At 37.7% G+C, this 19,803-nt stretch overlaps 2 protein-coding genes, 1 long non-coding RNA gene and 1 pseudogene across 4 annotated transcripts; 1 reads left to right on the top strand and 3 right to left on the bottom strand.

Moving 5' to 3' along the window:
- Positions 1 to 316: 316 nt before the first annotated feature.
- Positions 317 to 5,907, bottom strand: LOC103958914 (annotated as a pseudogene).
- Positions 5,908 to 8,311: 2,404 nt separating this feature from the next.
- LOC103958865 (serine/threonine-protein kinase tricornered-like) lies at positions 8,312 to 12,970 on the top strand. 2 transcript variants are annotated; one of them, XM_009371181.3, is made up of 14 exons: positions 8,312 to 8,649; positions 8,776 to 9,075; positions 9,277 to 9,451; positions 9,711 to 9,794; positions 9,878 to 10,119; positions 10,229 to 10,445; positions 10,602 to 10,681; positions 11,043 to 11,127; positions 11,283 to 11,414; positions 11,510 to 11,623; positions 11,722 to 11,769; positions 11,933 to 12,017; positions 12,231 to 12,287; positions 12,385 to 12,969. In XM_009371181.3, the coding sequence occupies exons 2-14, from the start codon at positions 8,849 to 8,851 to the stop codon at positions 12,513 to 12,515; spliced, it is 1,677 nt and encodes a 558-aa protein (XP_009369456.2). In that variant the 5' UTR covers positions 8,312 to 8,649; positions 8,776 to 8,848; the 3' UTR covers positions 12,516 to 12,969. The 2 variants fall into 2 exon arrangements, with proteins under 2 accessions (XP_009369456.2, XP_048429719.1); XM_048573762.1 differs by lacking the exon at positions 8,312 to 8,649 and having other exon boundaries at positions 8,656 to 9,075; positions 12,385 to 12,970.
- A 1,478-nt stretch (positions 12,971 to 14,448) lies between these two features.
- LOC103933791 lies at positions 14,449 to 15,176 on the bottom strand. The gene is made up of 2 exons (XM_048573681.1): positions 14,864 to 15,176; positions 14,449 to 14,785 (listed from the first exon to the last, which is right to left on the bottom strand). Exons 1-2 carry the CDS (start codon positions 15,113 to 15,115, stop codon positions 14,501 to 14,503), a joined length of 537 nt encoding a protein of 178 aa, XP_048429638.1. The 5' UTR covers positions 15,116 to 15,176; the 3' UTR covers positions 14,449 to 14,500.
- Positions 15,177 to 15,797: 621 nt separating this feature from the next.
- Positions 15,798 to 19,408, bottom strand: LOC103958864. The gene is made up of 3 exons (XR_007254236.1): positions 19,326 to 19,408; positions 18,804 to 18,895; positions 15,798 to 17,225 (listed from the first exon to the last, which is right to left on the bottom strand). It is a non-coding gene; the product is annotated as an uncharacterized LOC103958864 (long non-coding RNA).
- Between the last annotated feature and the right edge of the window lie 395 nt (positions 19,409 to 19,803).

Raw genomic sequence — 19,803 nt, 5'->3', positions numbered from 1 at the left:
GGAATCTCAATTGTAACAATTGTCCTTCCAACATAACTCATTTTAACAAAATGCTAACGAAGTTGACGAAAAGGATCATAGCTACACATTTTGATGAGTTGAGAGACTAATAATAATGGATTTTTAGTTGAGAGACCATTGTCTAATTTGATTAAAGTTGAGGGACCATTGCTACAATTTACACTCTAAACTATTTCAATTTACAGAAGGAAGATTCAAACTCGAAACTTGGCTAGTTGACCTAACATTGTTAAATGGAACGAGTAAATGATCAACAACAACAACAAAAAACTCTTATCCCACTAAGTAGGGTCGATTATATGAATTCTAGAATGTCATTGTGCTCGGTGGAACGAATAAATTAACAGAACTCTACAAATTATTGTACAGATAAAATATATCCTATAAAAGATATTAACAATGGTAAAGGTTGAAATTAATCAGCACTTTCGAGCGATGAACTGACGGTTGAGATTACTGATGATCAAACCCTGGCTTAAGAACCCAAACTGCTCCGTTTTGGTTTTTCTCCAGTTTGGCTATATCCTTAAGAAGATTCTTAAACAAGGGAAGATCCCTTGATGGTATTCTGTCCTTGAAATGCCGCACAATGGTTGAAGAATCGGTACTTCCGCCTCTTTGTTGGATGAACGTACAAATCTGACGAATCACTACTTCAGGCTGCACTCCGCCTAAGTTCTGAGCCGTCCTAGAAGTTCCAACACCGAAGGATTTTGCTATGTTAAACTGATGCTCAATTCCGGCTTCCACGGCTCCTTCTTGGTTTCCTCGAATTTTTGCCAGTAATTCAGCAGAAGATATGCCTTTCCAGCAGGTGCCCCAGCCACAAAGCCATTTGTGCTGCTGCTGGGGCCTTCGTCTGACCGTTTGGTGTTCTTGATCAACTGGGAATTCACAGCAGACCCAAATTTCCCACGGAAAGCTGATGGTGCACCTGCCATTCCTGATTTCCCAGTCCTTGTGGGGACAGACACACCGTCACGGCTTCGAAGCATCCGTGACTGGCGCAACGCTTCCGCTGCTCTTTGTGCAACTCGGGAAGCTTGCTCATCAAGCTTCATCTTCTCTTCATAATGGGCATTCATGATTACATCATGGTTCGTAGCACTCTGAAGTCAAAATTTGAACAGCATGTAAAATAATAAATAAAGGGAACATGAAGAAACCGAACAATTTCTTGATTGTTTCCGACAAAAATAATAAGTTTATTTCAATTTAAGTTCCACAGCTGTAGATAAATCCTAACATGCCCACAGTTACAGTACTATAAAAAAAATGTATATACGGTAAACAAAGTGAAGAAACTTACATGTATCCCTTGGGCGTCAAAAAGGCACCTCAAAATATTTGTCTATTCATCTACTTCACCGTTACTCTGGTCAGCCTTTTCTTTCCCATTCCTCCTCGATGGTCCAGCCTCTGAGTTATTCGACTTGTCAGCCACAGCACCATTGGTAGACAGTACAGAACCTCTCTGAGATTCCTGCTTATCCGGCTTATCATTCTGCGCACCAACGACGTTGGAATCTTCAGATAATTGACCGAACAGATAGGCTGTTTCGGTAGACCCATTCTCTCTGTCATCACTCAGAGTGAAAAGATCCTTCATGTCTCTAGCTTTAAAGAACCTTTTCTTCAATATCTTATTGGTCAGGAAATGCTTGTAAATTTGTCTATAATATACCTTCTCCTCTATGGTTCCACAGGTGATCAATCTATATATAGTTACATCCCTCTTCTGACCAATACGCCAAGCACACTCCCTTGCCTGTTAAAAACACCCAGATTACAAGGTTTAACAAAGCACAAATCAACTATTCTAAACAAGGTTTAATGAAAATCCTGTAGGTATTACTTCAATAAGAAATATAATAGAAGGATCCATCCTCCTAAAATGTTCATAATTTTGCAAGGGGAACATATCTATGATTCTATCATAAAATTTTACAGAGGAGAAGACAAGTTTCCAAGTTCAAACATTTGCATCCAACTGAAAACTAGAAGAATAGTAAGTCCAAAATCATATACCTGCATGTCAGTTGAAGGGTTCCAGTCGGGATCAAAGATGATCACCCTATTTGCACCTGTCAGATCTGTTCCTAAACCACCCACCTTAGTTGTTAAAAGGAAAACAACCACATCACTTGAGTTGTTAAATTCATCTATTAAGGCCATCCTCTGTTTGATGGGAGTAAGACCATCCATCCTCCGGTAACTATAACCATCAGCAACCAGAAAACTTTCAATAATGTCAACCATTTGCTGAGTTTGTGAAAAAAGAAGAACACGATGCCCTTGATCCTTCCAAACTTTAAGCACTTGTGAAACAACTTTTAATTTCCCACTGCGTTCAAGATTCCCATAATCTGGATTCTGGCCACAATGTCCCTCTCAAGCAGATCAGGGTGGTTGCAGATCTTATGCATGACATCAATTCCATAAAGAGAATTCCTATTACCATCCATAATATGTTCTACATCAGAACTAGCAAGAAATGCTCTATAAGCAGATCTTTGTTCATCAGTGAGGCTGCAAAAGATGACATGTTCAATCTTCTTAGGAAGCTGGGCATTCACATCAGCCTTCATGCGCAGAAGAAGATACGGCATGATCAAGTCTCGCAAAACCACAGCACACCTGCACAATGAAAATAGTTTAGACTGAAAATACGAGAAGTTTCAGGAATAATCTATTTTATAATTTTTTTTTCCTTAAGGATGAACCTATAAGATAGTTAAGGAATTTCTAAAATTTGAAGTTACACATTCAAAGTTATACAAAATAATACATAAGTACTCTGTATGAATCTTGACATATATATATATATATGAGTTGGGCCATTTGGATATTTGAAAATATCAATGCAAACCTGTATGCAGTAGATACTTGTAAAGGTGAAGCATTCGCACAACCACCAACAGATATGGGAACTGCAAACTCAGCCTCAAATATGGGCAAGACCCCCAACTTTCCAGGGAAAACAAAATCAAACTAGGACCACAGTTCAGTCAGCTTGTTCTGAATTGGTGGACCCATCATTATAATACGGTGTACTGTTTGTAACTGCTTACAAACTAGAGTAATTTCTGCATTTGGGTTCCTGATTCGGTGTCCTTCATCCAAAACTGCATAACCCGAATCAACGTTGAGTAAACTTTTCCCTACAATACGGAGTTGCTTTAAGTTGTAATAGCAACCCGGATTCTGACCTCAAAACACGGTTGACCAAGGAATCCCATTTTTGGTGCTTTTAGACGATTCTGGTCTCACATAATCACTGTCTGATGAACCTTCACGATCAGAATCACTTTCATCAGACTTTGATCCTTTTTTTTTTAATAGCAGGCTCTCGAGCTGATTGTGAAGTAACTCCACATGAAAGCGTGGGTACCATTTTTTAGCTTCCCTTTTCCATTGGCGCAAAAGTGTAACTGGGCAGATAATAATGCTCAGTTTATACATTCGACTGAAATGCAATGCACCGAGGAAAGACAGAACTTGCATGGTTTTACCAAGACCCATCTCATCTCCAATAATTCCGCCTGCTCTTTGGCAATGCAGCTCCCATAGCCACTGGACCCCTACCTTCTGATAGTCAAAGAGTTGGTCAAAAATGTACTACGGAATTTTCAGCCCTCCTTCTAGGGTAACATGTGGATACTCATCATCATCATCATCTTGGTTTTCTTCTTCACAGCTGGGAGTGTCGTCTGCAAGAAAAATAACATGTCTCATTACTTTGCAGATTTCTATTGTCAAGCAAGGAAAATAGATATTAAACAACATACTTGATAATATCTTGTAAAGAATACATATACACTATTAAAACAACTTCTGTTTTACAAAACACTAAACTGTACCATACATCTGCCTAACACCACCATAAGCAATGACAACACTGAACATACCACTTTCATGCAAATTATTTTCCTCAAAATAAATGCGCTTTCTCCATCTTTTGTCAGGCAAAGGACGCTTCCTTTTCTTTCCTGAACTTTTATTCCTCTGTGTACCATTTTCTAAGAATTGAGGAATTTTAAGCGGTTTCCTTAGCCTCTAAAAGGATAAGTGGGTGGATCAAAATTTGGTAGAGCTTCTGGATCAAGCAGCTCTGTAGCTGGGCGAGCTTGAGCAGCCTCTGAAAGCGACTGCACTGCTCTAGCAACACTGGCTGAAACAAAATCATCACTCCTGCCTTCTTCTGCAAGAACACTACGCCTCTGAGATGGCCCTTGTTCTTGAAGGCTACGCTCAAAGCCCTTTAGCTTATGGAAAGGAGTCAAAATTCCTTTCCGAACTAATTCATCCCTTTCCTGGCATATCAAAAGCATCAACTTTGTTATCCTTGTTATTAGCTAATCCATCTTACACATCAAAATTTACAAAGCAGAACAAGGTGAGAGATTAAAGAACCATGTTCAGTCCAAGGGTGTCAACTCACTGTTTCAACAAAGCCTGCAGATGCTGCATCCAACATGGCATCAAGGTCGTCATCCTATCAAATGAGACCGTTTTAATCCTTTTTTCTTGATTTTCTCCGGATTTCTGAACTTGTTTCAACTTCCTCTTGGGTGCAGGCTTGTCCTTGACAATATCTAATAAGACTCTGCTGCGCACAATACCCTTGGATGGTCTTCCCTTGCCTAAATCCGAAAGCTCCTTCTCAAGTTGCACCTTTGTTTTCTTTAGACTTCTTAGCCGGTCAGTAGCCAGGGCATGCTGGAGGTTATCCTCTTTATTTCCCGGCTCTGCGCCATCACCACCATCACGATCACCATCTTCACTCCCTGCTTGTTCTGGTTCAACAGTGGACTCAACAGCATCCATTTCAAACTCACCAGCCCTCAATTTGTTATACAATTTGACCTCACTGGCCACCAATGGATAAACACCTTCCGCTTTCTCAAGTCGTTCCCCCTCCTCATTACTCTCTCCAACTTCACTTACATTACTACCATTGCCATTGTTGTGCACCTGCAGTTCAACTCGTAACATCCAATTAACTATTCCATCACTCTCCCCATCTTTTCGGAGCTTAAAAAACACGATTTTGAAAATTTCGATCATCTACTTGCAATGCAATATATAATCCAGATTAAAACAACGAATTCAAGCAATTCCACATACCCCTGATAAAATGTCCCTCTCGATATCCTCTGGAATCGCCGCTGTTGCTCCTTTCAAACTGTTGAGCAAAATTGCACCTTCGTCTTCCACCATGCTATTGCAAACGTGAAATTTGAGGCAATTTTTTCTGATAATTTCAATTAGCAACAGCATTTAAGCATGCATTCGAATTCAATTAAGCAGAAAATCCCCAAAAATCCAACACAAAACATCAAACAGAAATGGAATTCGATAAATTACGTACCGAATTCTGATATTATTGGTTCACAGAAGTGAAATCCTCTCTCTTCTCTCCTTCTCTTTCTCTTTCCTACTGTGAGAGGGTTTTGAAGCTACTGTTCGGTTGCTGTTTCTATGGCCCGCGAGGGGCACACGATCATTAACCTGCGCACCCTCTCCGTCGCATCCGAGAAGTAAACTTCCACTCCCTTGTTTCTATGCGCCCTCCTGCAGTTCTTGAACCGCTTGATATAGATCTGCAACGAAGAATGTGATCAGGTAATGAATGACTTTATTTACTTTCATAAATGGGGATAAACTGTGTACGTCGTTTCAATTGGAAAAATTATATTATGTTTTTTGCTTCAAGTACTATCTAGGATCGACATTGTGATCATGCAATTTTTGATTGTCTGGTGAAATCGTTTGAATATCATTGGACTTGCTTTCTCGCTTGTAATTATCGCTCGTATTTCATGCGCAAATTATAGAGAGGAGCTATCTAGAAAAAGAATATGTGGCTGATCAAAGTATATTTCATTGATACGGGAATAAGTATATATACAATTATATTCCTTGCATAGCAATGACTCTACTTACAAGTTAGGAACACAATCATAATTTAATTCTAACTATTTTCCTATTTGTCTAACACTTCCCCTCAAGTTGGAGAGTGGAGGTCAAGAACTCTCAACTTGCGCAACATAGTCGAAAACTTTTCCTTTTCAAGAGGCTTCGTGAATAGGTCCGCCAACCAACATACTTGCTCATTATAATGCCATCTACAATCTTATCTCGTATAAAGTGACAATTCATCTCAATGTGACGAGTCCGCTCATGGAAAACAGGATTAGCGGCTATATGCAACGTCGCTTGATTATCACCAGTGTTCTAAAAATCGGCCTAGACGACGGAGCTTCGACCTGATTTAGACCAAAACGTTCAATTAGGCGGCTACCTAGGCGCTCGCTAGGTGCTCGCTAGGCGCCTTAGGCGGGCTAGGCGGCTGTCTAGGCGGTTTGAATCTCGCTGCAATTTTTGCAACCGAATCTACAACTTCCGATCTTGTACATAGCAGCAGAGCTCCAGCGAATTTTTGTGTCTTTGTGAAGATGAGGGAAGAGAGAGAGAGAGAGAGAGAGAGAGTATTAAACATTTCAATCTGTGGTGACGCAAGTTGGATTTGAGATCCAATTTTGAGGTTCTGAAAGTGAAAGGCCGAAGAAGAAGAACGAAGATGAGGCATAAGGGAAGAGAGTGCCAGATGGTATGGGTTCTCGGGTGATGTGAAAGAGTGGTTTTAATTATGAAACCACCCACTCATCAGATGATTTTAAATATGAAAGCACCCACTTGCGTGGGTTTTTTTTTTATAGTTTTAAAAGTTTGGGATGTATAGTATATGTATATAAATGTTATATAAATTATAAATTATAAATCATTTAGATGCTAGCCCACCGCCCAACTAGCGTCTAACATTTTTTAGAACCTTGATTATCACAAAATAAAACCAAAATGGTCAATTAAAGGAATGTTCAAATCCTTCAACAAAAACCGGAGCCAAATTACCTCACAACAAGCACCTGCCATAGCCCTATATTCCGCTTTAGCTGAAGAGAGTGAAACAGTTTTTTGTCGTTTTGTCCACCATGAAATCAAAGAATTTCCCAATAATACACAATACCTAGCAGTCGATTGGCTAGTAATAGGACAACTCGCCCAATCAAAGTCGCAAAATGCAGTTAACTTAATTTGGTTGTCTGAACGGAATAGTAAGCCTTGACATGGAGTGGACTTCAAATAACGAACAACTCAAAGTGCAGCATCCATATAAGGTATTTGTGGCTTGTGCATAAAACAACTTATAACATGTACATGATAGGTAATATCCGGCTGGGTTATAGTGAGGTAGATCAACTGACCTACTAAACGCCATTTTTCATCCATTTTTCATCCTTTATCAAATAATTTTGGATAAGAAACCTCAATACCCAGAAAATATTTTAAATCACCAAGGTCCATAATCCGAAAATGATCACGGAGAAAAAATTTCAGAGAATCAATGGCACCCATGTCGTTGCCTGTAATCACAATATCATCCACATAAATGAGCAAGGTTGTGAAACAAGTACTTAACTTTTTTGTAAACAATGAATAGTCAGCTTTGGATTGTTAGAATTTTTTTTTATATACCTAATTATTAGAATTTCTTTTTGGGTGCCCCTTTCAAATTTGGGCCATGGACAATCGCACTGGTGGCATTAGGCCTGGGCTGGGCCTGCTCATGGCAACAACTTGCCCTTTTCGTATGTTGGGGTTTGTCGTTCTTTTCATAAATGGTCCTACTTTTTATGATAATACATTGAATTACTACTCGACATTGACAATAAAACAAAAATAATGAATGCTAAATATTAGTCGTCCACACGCGTGACTGGCCATTTGTGCAACCAAGAACCACTAGTGCATATTAGTTTCACAATACATCAACTACTTGTGATTATAACTCGCTCGAGCCTTGCATGAGAAAATAAAAGAGAGAATATTTTCCCAAGATTTTATAACTTACGACAAATATTCAATTTCAAACTAAAGGGTTATACGTGCATTACACATGATTCTTCAAAACAAGTGTGTGATATTTCAAACGTCAAAATATACTTTTGAAAAGACTTACATATGAATTATTTAAAACTTTTCAAATAAAAAAATAAAAAATAAAATCAAGCTAAAAGTGACTAATTGCAACAAAATTTTAATTGAAAGTGGCACATTGACACAATTCTTTTGGCATATAAACGATGATTAAACAAACACAAGACGTCAAATGTAAAAAGCAAATATTTTCGACCAACTGGGCTACAAAACTTTTCCTATTCATATCATTGGCCTTCTTTATTTTAAATTAAGAGAATAATTGGGAAAGAAAGGATACGCAACCCGCGGGAAAACTTTGAACATAAACACATGGAAGTGGAAGAACCCGGCCACCCACGCGAATCTTCGCCGATCAGTTTCTGGCCAGATCCAACGCACCAAAAAATAAAATTAAATAAATAAAAGTTTGTTAAATCATTAATTATTTTTCAAAATCCAAGAGGAAAATTCGAAGGAAGATGGGGAGCTATATATACCAATATACAAATGGAGGGAAGATGTGTCTCCCTCTGCTGCCCACAACACACAGAAGAGAGAGAAAGTGAGGAGAGAGAGAGAGAGTTTATTTAGGGTTCTCGCGGATCGCATTGTCTTTTCTTTTCTGCCCGTCGCTAATTTTACGCGGTAATCCGAATTCTCAGCCCCAAATTTTCAATTTCCTTTTTCTCCAAAAATTTTCATTCCTACAATGCTCGATTTGCATGCAATCGATTGCGTTCGATGCGTTTCGTGATCGGAATTACAATGCAGATGGCTCGCGATTGAGAAATTCACGTTGCGATTTTGGCATGGTGGTGGGCTACATTGCTAGGAGGAGGAGGCAATGGATTCGGCACGGAGTTGGCTGCAGAAGCTTCAGCCGCGCGACAAGATGAGGAACTCGACGAGGAGAAAGGAGCCGTGCGCCGGCGGCGATGGTGGCGGAGACGAGTCGAATGCGGACGAGGAGGCGCTTTCCAATGTTACGAAGCAGAAGGCTGCGGCGGCGAAGCAGTATATTGAGAACCATTACAAGGAGCAGATGAAGAACCTCCTGGAGCGAAAGGAACGGTATATATACATTGAATTGATGAATTTGCATTTTTGTTTTCGGAAATTGGGAAAATTGTAGAATTTAGCAATTGTAATGCTAAATAATGCAGCTTTGTGATAATTTCTTGTTGGATTTACTCATATCAGCACAGAAATTTAAACCAGCTTTTTTGAGTTTCTTTCGATTTCAATTTAGTAAATTATGATCCTTTACGGCAGACGAAATACGTTAGAGAAAAAGTTGGCTGATGCCGACGTCTCTGAGGAAGATCAAAGCAACCTTCTGAAGTTCTTGGAGAAGAAAGAAACCGAATACATGCGCCTTCAGAGGCATAAAATGGGTGTTGATGATTTTGAGTTGTTGACTATGATCGGCAAGGGAGCATTTGGTGAGGTATATGTTTTCCATCAAGATCTTGTACTTGTATCGTCTTCTTCAGTTTGAATAGCTTTAGAAGTGTTTTTGGCCTCTGTATATGGGGAACGTGGAGTTGGTGACTACATGTTTGGCTACTAAAAGAAAAATGTTACATGAAGTAGAGACCGTTAATGAAACAAAAAGTTCAGTTTCAGCGTCCCAGCCCAACGTGGAGTCTTTGTCTTATGGGGCTGATATAAGTGTTTGACCAGTAAAATGTTACTTCATGGTGCAGGTTCGTGTATGCAGGGAAAAGACGACTGGTTCTGTATATGCCATGAAAAAGCTAAAGAAATCAGAGATGCTTCGTAGAGGCCAGGTAATTGGTTTATTGTTCTTCCATTCAAATTACTGAGGTAATTACAACTGTATTTAATGCCATTTGCTTTATATTATGTTTAGGTAGAACATGTCAAGGCTGAAAGGAACTTACTTGCTGAGGTGGACAGCAATTGCATTGTCAAGCTGTACTGTTCGTTTCAAGATGATGACTATCTTTATCTTATAATGGAATACTTACCGGGAGGAGATATGATGACTTTGCTTATGAGAAAGGATATTTTGACTGAAGATGAAGCTAGATTCTATGTTGCCGAAACAGTTTTGGCTATTGAGTCTATCCATAAACACAATTACATTCATAGGTTTGTTGTACAAATTCACAATTCACACTGATTTTTCTGACAAATTTGGCAACAGAAATTTATTGGACTGTGAAATGGAGGTTAACCTAGTCTCTTTTGCATATAACAGGGATATTAAGCCTGACAATTTGCTACTCGATAGATATGGACACTTGAGACTGTCAGATTTTGGGTTGTGTAAACCTTTAGACTGCAGTACTATCCGAGAAGATTTTTCAGTAGCACCCAATGCTAATGATGCTGCACAGAATGATGAACGTCCTGCAGCTCCAAAACGAACACAACAAGAGCAACTGCAACATTGGCAGAAGAATAGGAGAATGCTTGTAAGTTATATACCACTATGCAATCTAATATCTGCTTGAGAGTAGATAAAAGATGAACTGATTCTTTGTGGATGCACAGCGTTGTCATTTATGACCTTTTTTGTAGAATGTTGAAAATCTGTCATTCCTTAAATTGTTGATATATGCCTATTGCAGGCTTATTCGACTGTTGGTACCCCTGACTATATTGCTCCAGAAGTTCTGTTGAAAAAAGGTTATGGGATGGAATGCGATTGGTGAGTATTATGCATTTTAGCAATAGGATGTTTGAATGTTTAACACCAATGAATTAATTCCAATATGTTTTAAATATCAATTGAGATCTCTTTACATAGACTCCATTTTTGTTAATCAACAATCAGTTGGAGAATCATGTGACATACGATCGCTATTTTTACCATATACTTCATTTTTGTTAAATCAACAATCAATTGGAGAATCATGTGGCATAACAATCACTACTTTTAGCCTTTTATATTTTAATGGGACCATTTTTGAAATTGGTGTACCATATCACTTTTATGGACCATAAACTGAAGAGCCACCTTGTTTTTCGATGCCTGGATTGACCGAGTTGTGATTTTTGTTGATACACAGGTGGTCACTTGGTGCTATTATGTATGAAATGCTTGTGGGTTACCCACCCTTCTATTCTGATGATCCAATGTCAACATGCAGGAAGGTAAAGTTTAGAAATATTGAAAGTCAGATTGTTCTCTTTTAAAAAGTCTCAACCATAATTCCCTTGGGCTTTTTGTGTGTGGCTTGTGACGTCTTATTTCACCATTTATCCTATCCTATTTTCCTGATGTTTTCGGTCTTGCTCATCTCTTGTAGATTGTAAACTGGAAAACTCATTTGAAATTTCCTGAAGAAGCAATGCTATCTCCAGGGGCAAAAGATCTTATTAGTAAACTTTTGTGTAATGTCAACCTAAGGTTGGGAACAAATGGCTCAGATGAAATAAAGGTGTTGTATGGTGTGTCCTGTTCTAAGTTTCTTTGATTTGCTCATGAACTTGTTGCATATAATGGGAATTACCTTGCTGCTGATTCCTATTTCAGGTTCATCATTGGTTCGATGGGACCGAGTGGGATAAGCTTTATCAAATGGATGCTGCATTTATTCCTGAGGTCAATGATGATTTGGATACTCAAAATTTCGAAAAGTTCGATGAGGTATAGATGTCCCTCAGTTTTTGTGCATTTTGTCACGCTATTTGTGGTGAGTATATCATGTTGCTCATAGTTTGATGAATACCTATTTCCGTATGCAGGCTGACCATCAAACTCAGAGTTCATCCAAAACTGGTCCCTGGAGAAAGGTAAAATTATGATTTTTATTCTTTTCACTCAGCTATTGTCACCAATTTATGTATAGAATTTGTCACCATTGTTTGTTATATAACTCGCCCTACAAGCTACCCCTACCGCACCCCTAAATCTTTCCAAATTTTCCCCTAATATTTTTCTCTCCCCATTTTGCAGATGCTCTCTTCTAAGGACATTAATTTTGTAGGCTATACCTATAAAAACTTCGAAATTGTTAACGATTATCAAGTGCCTGGGATGGGTATACCTCTTTCTATCTTCCATGAACTTGCTGGAGAACCTTATCGTTCGTTATATATTGGTATCAGTTTCGAAGTTTTCTACATACGTGGCATATACATGGATTTTTTTTATGGTTCATGTCACGCAATGTATGAGTAAACCCGAAAACATGTGATCTTTGGTATGGCAATTTTCTGTTTTATGTAAACTTGGGTGTCTTCTTTCTATGTAGCCTCGTTGAAGAAGAAAAACGCCAAATCGAAACGACCATCTGTAAAAACACTCTTTGGTAAGTACATATATTGCTGCCCAGCATTTAAAGTTTTAATCCAGGATTGGGCAAATGTCTTTTACATTTCTCACCTTTTTGTGTTCACTTGATGCAGATGAAGAGTCAGAGAAGTCTGAGACATCAGAAACATCCGATAGCGGCAGCAGTCATCATGTGCAAGGGAGCTTTTTGAACCTCTTGCCCCCCCAATTAGAAGTATCTCAAAACCGGGAGGAGTCTTCCTGACCTGACCAATCCATCACACGGACTAGGAGCTTGTTCCCAATTGCATTTCGGCTTTCAAGTGGCAAAGTATACAATTCTCAGACGCTGCCTTCTACGCCTGTATTTTTCCGTGGCTATACCGGCTGGAGCTTCGAGGTTTCGAACAAAAACTCAAGAGGCTCTTGAGGCCTGAAGAAAGGTAGTGCAGTTTGAAGCCACTAATTCTAATTGAGCCTTTTTCTTGGACAAAGCATCCTGTAAGTTTTCTCTGTCTTGAAAGATGAAAGTAAAACTGAAGAGTAAATATTACCCAAATTCAATTTACCACAACTAACGTGTAATTCTTGATGTAATTCTACCAAAATATTGTACAAACACACTCGAATTTGTTCGCGGTATACATGTGCTATTCACTTTATTAACTAATGACACCAATGTACGCGTGTTTTTTACTTATCAGCAATTAATGTCAATGAAATTTGAACTCGGAACCTCATTTAACGTGGTGGAAATTGAGTTGTCTGACCAAACGGTCATTAAGTTAATCTTTCTCTTCTTTGAATTTTGTCCTTCTAATCTTTTACTTTATAAATGATTCTATCAAATTGGAAAAAGCACCAACTGAATTGGTTACGAATTTCAGTTGGTTGTGAACTTTTAATCATAAGTAGTATTGGAAGAATTTGTAATTGGTTTTATTTGAATGTATCTTTCCGATCAAATTTATTTGAACGAATGACGCCACCTTATGTCATGCTTACTGTGACTATGTCGTGTACTGTATATTATATTTTTCATTTATTTAATTTATTGTTATCTTTCAGTCGAAAACATAGAGAGTATAACGATTTCGTAGAATGCACGTCAACTGGGAATCTCATTGGAGGCCAAATGAATTTAGGGCATAATTTGAAAATTTTCTCCAATTACGGATAATATTATTATTCTTCCTGGTGGGGCTGTGTTTGCTCCAAGTTTGCCGTATGGCGACTACATAGACTATAGGGCCGTTTGGTACGCAGACGGGATGAGATGGGACCGAACAAGACAGGACGGAATAGTGGTTTCATGTGATGTTTGGTATGCGCATGACAGAACGAGAGAGTTGTTCCGTTTTGCGTTTGGTAAGCGCAGGACGGAACGGAACCAAAACATTAAAATGACTAACTTACCCCTCTTCCGTCTGTTGTTTGGTACAATGTTTGGGACGGGATGGAACACTTTTTTTTTTTCTTCTTCTTCTTGCTGCTGCTTATCTATGATATATTTTGTACACTATACTTGGATGTGTTCGTATTTCATACTATGTATAACAGAAAACAAAAGACATATATTCGTACTTTGTTGCTCATATAATTAATTTAGTGGGATAATACGTCAATTAATTTTATGTGATTTAAAAAAAAATAATAGGGTGAGAGCATGCCATTGACTTGGCACTTGGCACATGGCAGTGTAGCCACAATATGTATATGGTTATGTATTACATATGAAGAGGTTGGCATGGTAGAACAACCGTTGATGCAATGGCTATGTTGGAATCTTTGACACAATCTGCTTTCATCTCTTCGTCATCACATTGAAATGCAAATTGTATCAAACAATATGTATATTATAAGTTGAGCTGTGAGACAATTGGATGTATATGGCATTGGTTGTCATGCAAGGATGAAAAATATATAAGTTTAATGATATTGTCTTGCTAAAGCAATAAACATGAAATATTCAGAACTTAAACATGAAATCCCAAATTAAACATTCGTCCTGACTTCAGAAAAAAAAAAAGAAAGATAATGTCTTACTAAACCCCAGAAGTTGATGTAGTTCATATCATACTAAACCCCTTAATGCTCAATGCCATCCATATACATTTTAATGAAATCTGCCTTGTGAGAGTCATTCAAGGTACACCAAATACTCATCATATCAGTATATTTCACTAATTTCATTAAATTCTCAGCACCTGATCATATAGGAGACCCATGGTTTGAAGCTGGGAAGGTAACCTAGCTAACAGCTACAATATTTGCATCAGCATCATTCTTATTCCTCTTCCTCTTCCTAGTAGGTTGAGATGCACTTGATGTACCAATAGAAGGAGATGGGGTAGGTGAAGTCGGAGGCATCTCGAATGTCTCATCGCCATCCTCATTTTCCAATCCCATATTTTCGATTGCATATGATGCTGATTCAGCCGTACTACCCGTGGCTTGGTCTCTCCCAAACATTGTACACAAGTGTGGATACAACGGAAATAGCTTATTTGGTTTGTAAGATGCATTAGGATGTTTCTACAATAAGAACCCAAAGAAATCAAAGTTATGACTTTTAAAGCAACTAATTGAAAAAGAATAAGAAACAAAATGTACCTTCACCCACAACTGAAGTACATCGTCACTATCCACAACAACACATTTTTTTTCGTCATCCCAACCAAATCCAGAGGTATTCATCATGTCATATGCAAATGAATACTTTTCTTTTAGACGCTTTAGCTTGTTTTGTATATGCTTTGGCTCTATATTAATGCCTAGAATCATCTCCCTCATCTTCATGGCAACCATTACAAATGTACCAGCCTTAAAACTGCTGGTCTCACACCTAACACCATCAACTACCATCTCCTCGAGGATGGTAAGCAGTACATCCTCATCATGATCATTCCAATTACGTGAGGTGACCATATAATTTATCAAAGAAGCCATAATATTACATATGTAAAACAAAAAAGCATATTGTTAGTGGAGAAAACATGATGCAATTAAGTGAATATCTGCCTACAACTTTTTACAAAGCTAAATTACTTCTTAGTGGAAAAGGTAATCCAGTAACAATATATATGATCAATTAAAAAGCAAATCTAGTAAACAATAAATATGTTTTTTTTTTCACTGTTGTTTTGGGCAGTATTGCAACTCTTTGGTTTTCATATGCAGCATCACTGATGCAGCATCAGTAGGTGCAGCATCACTGATGCAGCATCAGTAGGCTGAAGGCATCAGTGATGCAACATCAGTAGGTGAAGCATCAGTATTAGCTAGTAAGACAACTTACGACAAGTAAGGGGACTAAAACGAAGAAATGAAAAGGCCATTGTAACCAACGTTTTTTTGTCTTTTATATTCATATGCTTGACTCTACAATACGAAGAAATGAAAAGGCCATTGCAATCAATTTGCTGCAAGTTATTTTGCTAAATGTTTATTCTCTGTCTTTTACTTTATTGTTAGTATTTTCTTCTTGCTGATAATTTGAGCAATAAAAAACAAACATCTCAATAGTCTTCAAATAATAAAAAACAATTACAGCAATCATCTCAGTAAAATGTCATCAAACAATAAAAGACAATTACAACAACTACCATGTCAACCAATTTTCAAGCCCTCCTTCCTCTCCACTCATCATATATTTCTCTTGCAAGATCATCCCTCCATTAAGTCCATGTCTGGCTTGACTCAACGGTTTCAATGTAAGCTAATACTTCTGGTAAATCTTCCCCTATAGGCAATTCATCAAATGCAACCGCCATATACATTCTGATAAAATTATGAAGTAAATTACATGCGGTGATCATTCGTCCCTGAATCTTGATTAGATAGTAAGAAGGACTTCGCAAGATAGCCCAACGTCTTTTGAGGAGGCCAAAACATCTCTCAATGACATTCCTAGCACATGAGTGTTTCATATTAAAATATTCTTCATGACTCCTAGGTGCACGTGAATTGTCTTCCCACTCTTGCAAATGGTATCTAGTGCCTCTATACGGTGCCAGAAAACCCTCACCATTCGTATATCCAGAATCAACCAAATAGTATGTACCTATATTAGTTGATAATAAATTTTAGTTCTTGGCCAACAAAAGTAAGGAAGAATACTAGATACTTGTCTATCTTACCGGTTGGGACCTTGAGGCCATTAGTTCTAGTAACAGCGTCACCAAGAACTTTTGAATCAGTAGCTAATCCTTCCCAACCGGATAACACATATACGAATTTGAGGTCATGTGTGCATACACCTAACACATTAGTTGCTATATGACCTTTCCTTGTTCTATATCTTGGTCTATCAACCTCAGGCACAGTGACCTCTATGTATGTTCCATCTAGCGCTTCTAAGCAACCCTAGACAAAAGAAAAACTTATATTAATTACCAACTACAAATAATTTTGTTATTAATGATTTTACTATGATGCTTACCTTAAAGCATTTCCATCTCAATTCCGTGCAATCCTCTGGGATAGGAGTTGGTTTTGCAAAAAACACGTCTTGCAAATTGAGCAACGCACACAATACTCTGCTAATATACCGACTAATAGTTTCACTAGACCTAATGAATCTAACTTGCATTGACCTGTTTTTATTGTGGTGGGCTAATATGTTAACAAAAGTAGCTACTTACTCCTCTATTGTAACATGACCATCATCTACCAACCCATCACGAATTTGTAGTAAATCACATAAAGCTGCAAATGCATTCTTATCCACTTGCAGCTCCCACAAACAGTTAGTATCACTCAATAGTATCACTCAATTGTGTGATACGATTTATTTCCTCTCTCCTAACATAAAGGCTAACAAATGTCCTCTGCTCTAAACTAGCTATTTCCCGTTGTCTCCATTGTTGTTGTCTATACCTCAACAATTGTGCATTCATAGTAAAGACTTGTGCCATTATAATCCAAACGTTCAAAAGAACAAAGAATTGAGTCTCATATTCATCTATACCTTCACCTGCAAAAAAACAACACATGAATGAATGGAGCATCAACATAAGCTGGATTCAATTACAAGCGTATGATTAAATGGTAAAATAAAGTGGAGCTTCATATCCTAATTGCAATTCTTAAAGTGTAGCATCAACTTTGTCATGCACTGAAAATCTGAGTGCAGCATCAGTAGGTGCAGCATCATTGATGCAACATTAGTAGGCTGAAAGCATCAATAGGTGCAACATCAGTATTAGCTTGTAATGTAATTAGTGAAGTTTCTAATTTGTGATTACCTAAAAACTAAGTTAATTAACATCTATAGTTTAATCACTGTCAGAACAAGCAAACAAATTAGACGTCACAAAGATGCTTGGATTTCACATATGGATGGGGTTGCAAATTGTAAAATTTTGCTAAATTATCTTTGAGCAATTTCTTTGCCATTCAAGATCATGTTATGTTTGTGTTGGTCTCTCTAAAATTTCTTCATTAAACATGTTATAAAGAAAATGGATGAAGATGAAACAAAGTCTCGTCTTTCTTTGCATTCTACAATTGCTCATGATAAATTAAGAATTGGATATATCCATGAAATTTCCAAGTTGGAACTAACCTTGCCCTTTATTCCTAACAAACAGTACCTGCATTTTTACCCCTTTAATATGTTCTTGCATTTATGATGCAGTTCGGAGTTCACTATGGTGGAAAGTTTTATGAATTAGTAAGCAATTATTTGTTTACAAATTCGAAAACGATTGATTCGCTTAAGTTCCTAATCAGAATAACATAAACATTCACATTAATAAAGAACTTAAAATGGTATGAACCTCCAACTGTTTACATCTTCCCATCTTGTGTAAAAATAAACACCACGTATGGGTTATTCCACTGGATGATATCCATTTTTAGACCTACCACTTCACCCAACAGATGGGTTCCTCCACTAACAGTATAAAAAAGTTTTAAATTACAATTAAACTTACTATTTTGTATCTTCATCTCCCACTTCGTGTTCTCTCTTTCTCATGACAAACCAAAAACACAAACTTCCTAAAATTGGAGTCATTTCACTCCTCCTTGAAACAATTTTTAATTTTTCTGTTGCTGCAGTAGAGCAACCTCCCTTATCACAAAACCTCAAATAAATAAATAAATAAATAATTAGTACAAAAGACCCTAGCCATTTTTCTCTTCCACCCTTGCTCTCCTGTTTCTCTCTCCCCCTATGAAACTCTAGCTTTTCCCCTTCCTAGAAATCAAAAACTTTTAACCCAAGCAACTATCCTCAACAATCATATACATTGGTGAGGGGAATCAAAATCGAGCACTACGATTCTTTGTTCAATTAAAATAGTCACTGTGTTTTTTGTTTAACATTTAGAAGGTCAATGTATAGAAAACTAGATATAAAATGACTGTATTTTGAGCAGCAATGAACCAACAGAGGAAAATCCAACAGAGAACCCAATCCAACAGAGGAAAATCCAAAACATGTAACCCAATCCAATCCAACAGAACCCAAAGACATCATATTTATAGATTTCAGCACATAAAAATTGAAACTTGAACATTGAAAAAAGGAATCCAGATAGAGAGATACCTTTGAATGTAGTACTACTCAATAGGGGGAGTGGAAGCAGATAAACAGGGCAGATCTTTGGTTGTAGATGCAGTATTAGGAAGATCGAAGCACTACAAAATACAAAGAAATCAAAACAAGCAAATCAGAAAAGAATACAAAGAAATTGAAGCACTACAAAATACAAAAAAATTCAACAAAATTAGGAACTAGGTGTTAATGAAATCGAAACAAACAAATCAGAAAAGAATAATAATGCCACTTCAAATTTACATCAAAATTAATTAAAGTTAAGATTGGAGGATTTGTAAGAGTATGGGGTTTAGTTTCAACAGTTGTTGCATGGATGGTATGGGGTTTAGTTTCAATCAGTCCAAGTGGGTAGGGTTTCCGACTGCGATACTCCAAAAAGTGGTACGAGGATTGAAAGCTACATAGATACTCAAAGCAATAGCAAACACCAAACCAAGAGAGAAACAAAAGGTACTACAAAATACAAGGAAAGAAAGACCGAGAGGCTACACAATCACAATCAGATCGAACCTGGAACGGAGATGCAGAGCTGAAGTTCATGGATAAGAGGATGATGAGGAAGGTTGCGAAGGGGAGATGCAGGGATGAAAAAGTTCATAGCGGCAGAGAAGAGAAGATAATAGTTAGGGTTTGTTGTATTATTTAGATGGTGTAAATATTGAAAAAGCTAAGGGGTATTTTTGTCTTAAAATTTTATGATTTTTGTGTTCCACGAGACGGAACGACCAGTTCCAGGGGGGAGGTGGAATGAAAATTTAACCTATTTTTGTTCCGTGGGACAACACGTTCCACATAATTTAGCGCACCAAACATGGGACGGAATGCGTCCGTCCCATCCCACGTACCAAATGCGCCCATAGAGTCACCATCAGTCAGCAACCATTCCTGTATTAAATAATACAATAATTTTCACTTTACTATACTAAAGTATCGTGGTTTTTAAACTTTTACACATTAAGTTTTTTTCATCCCAATCTCATACCTAACA

Source organism: the organism of the source record quoted next, unplaced genomic scaffold (genome assembly GCF_019419815.1).
Source record: "Pyrus x bretschneideri cultivar Hongxiangsu unplaced genomic scaffold, Pyrus_bretschneideri_v1 Contig7, whole genome shotgun sequence".
Classification (NCBI taxonomy): Eukaryota; Viridiplantae; Streptophyta; class Magnoliopsida; order Rosales; family Rosaceae; genus Pyrus; species Pyrus x bretschneideri.
Note: the sequence above shows the minus strand (reverse complement) of the source record. Positions and strands in the feature narration are given on the sequence as shown.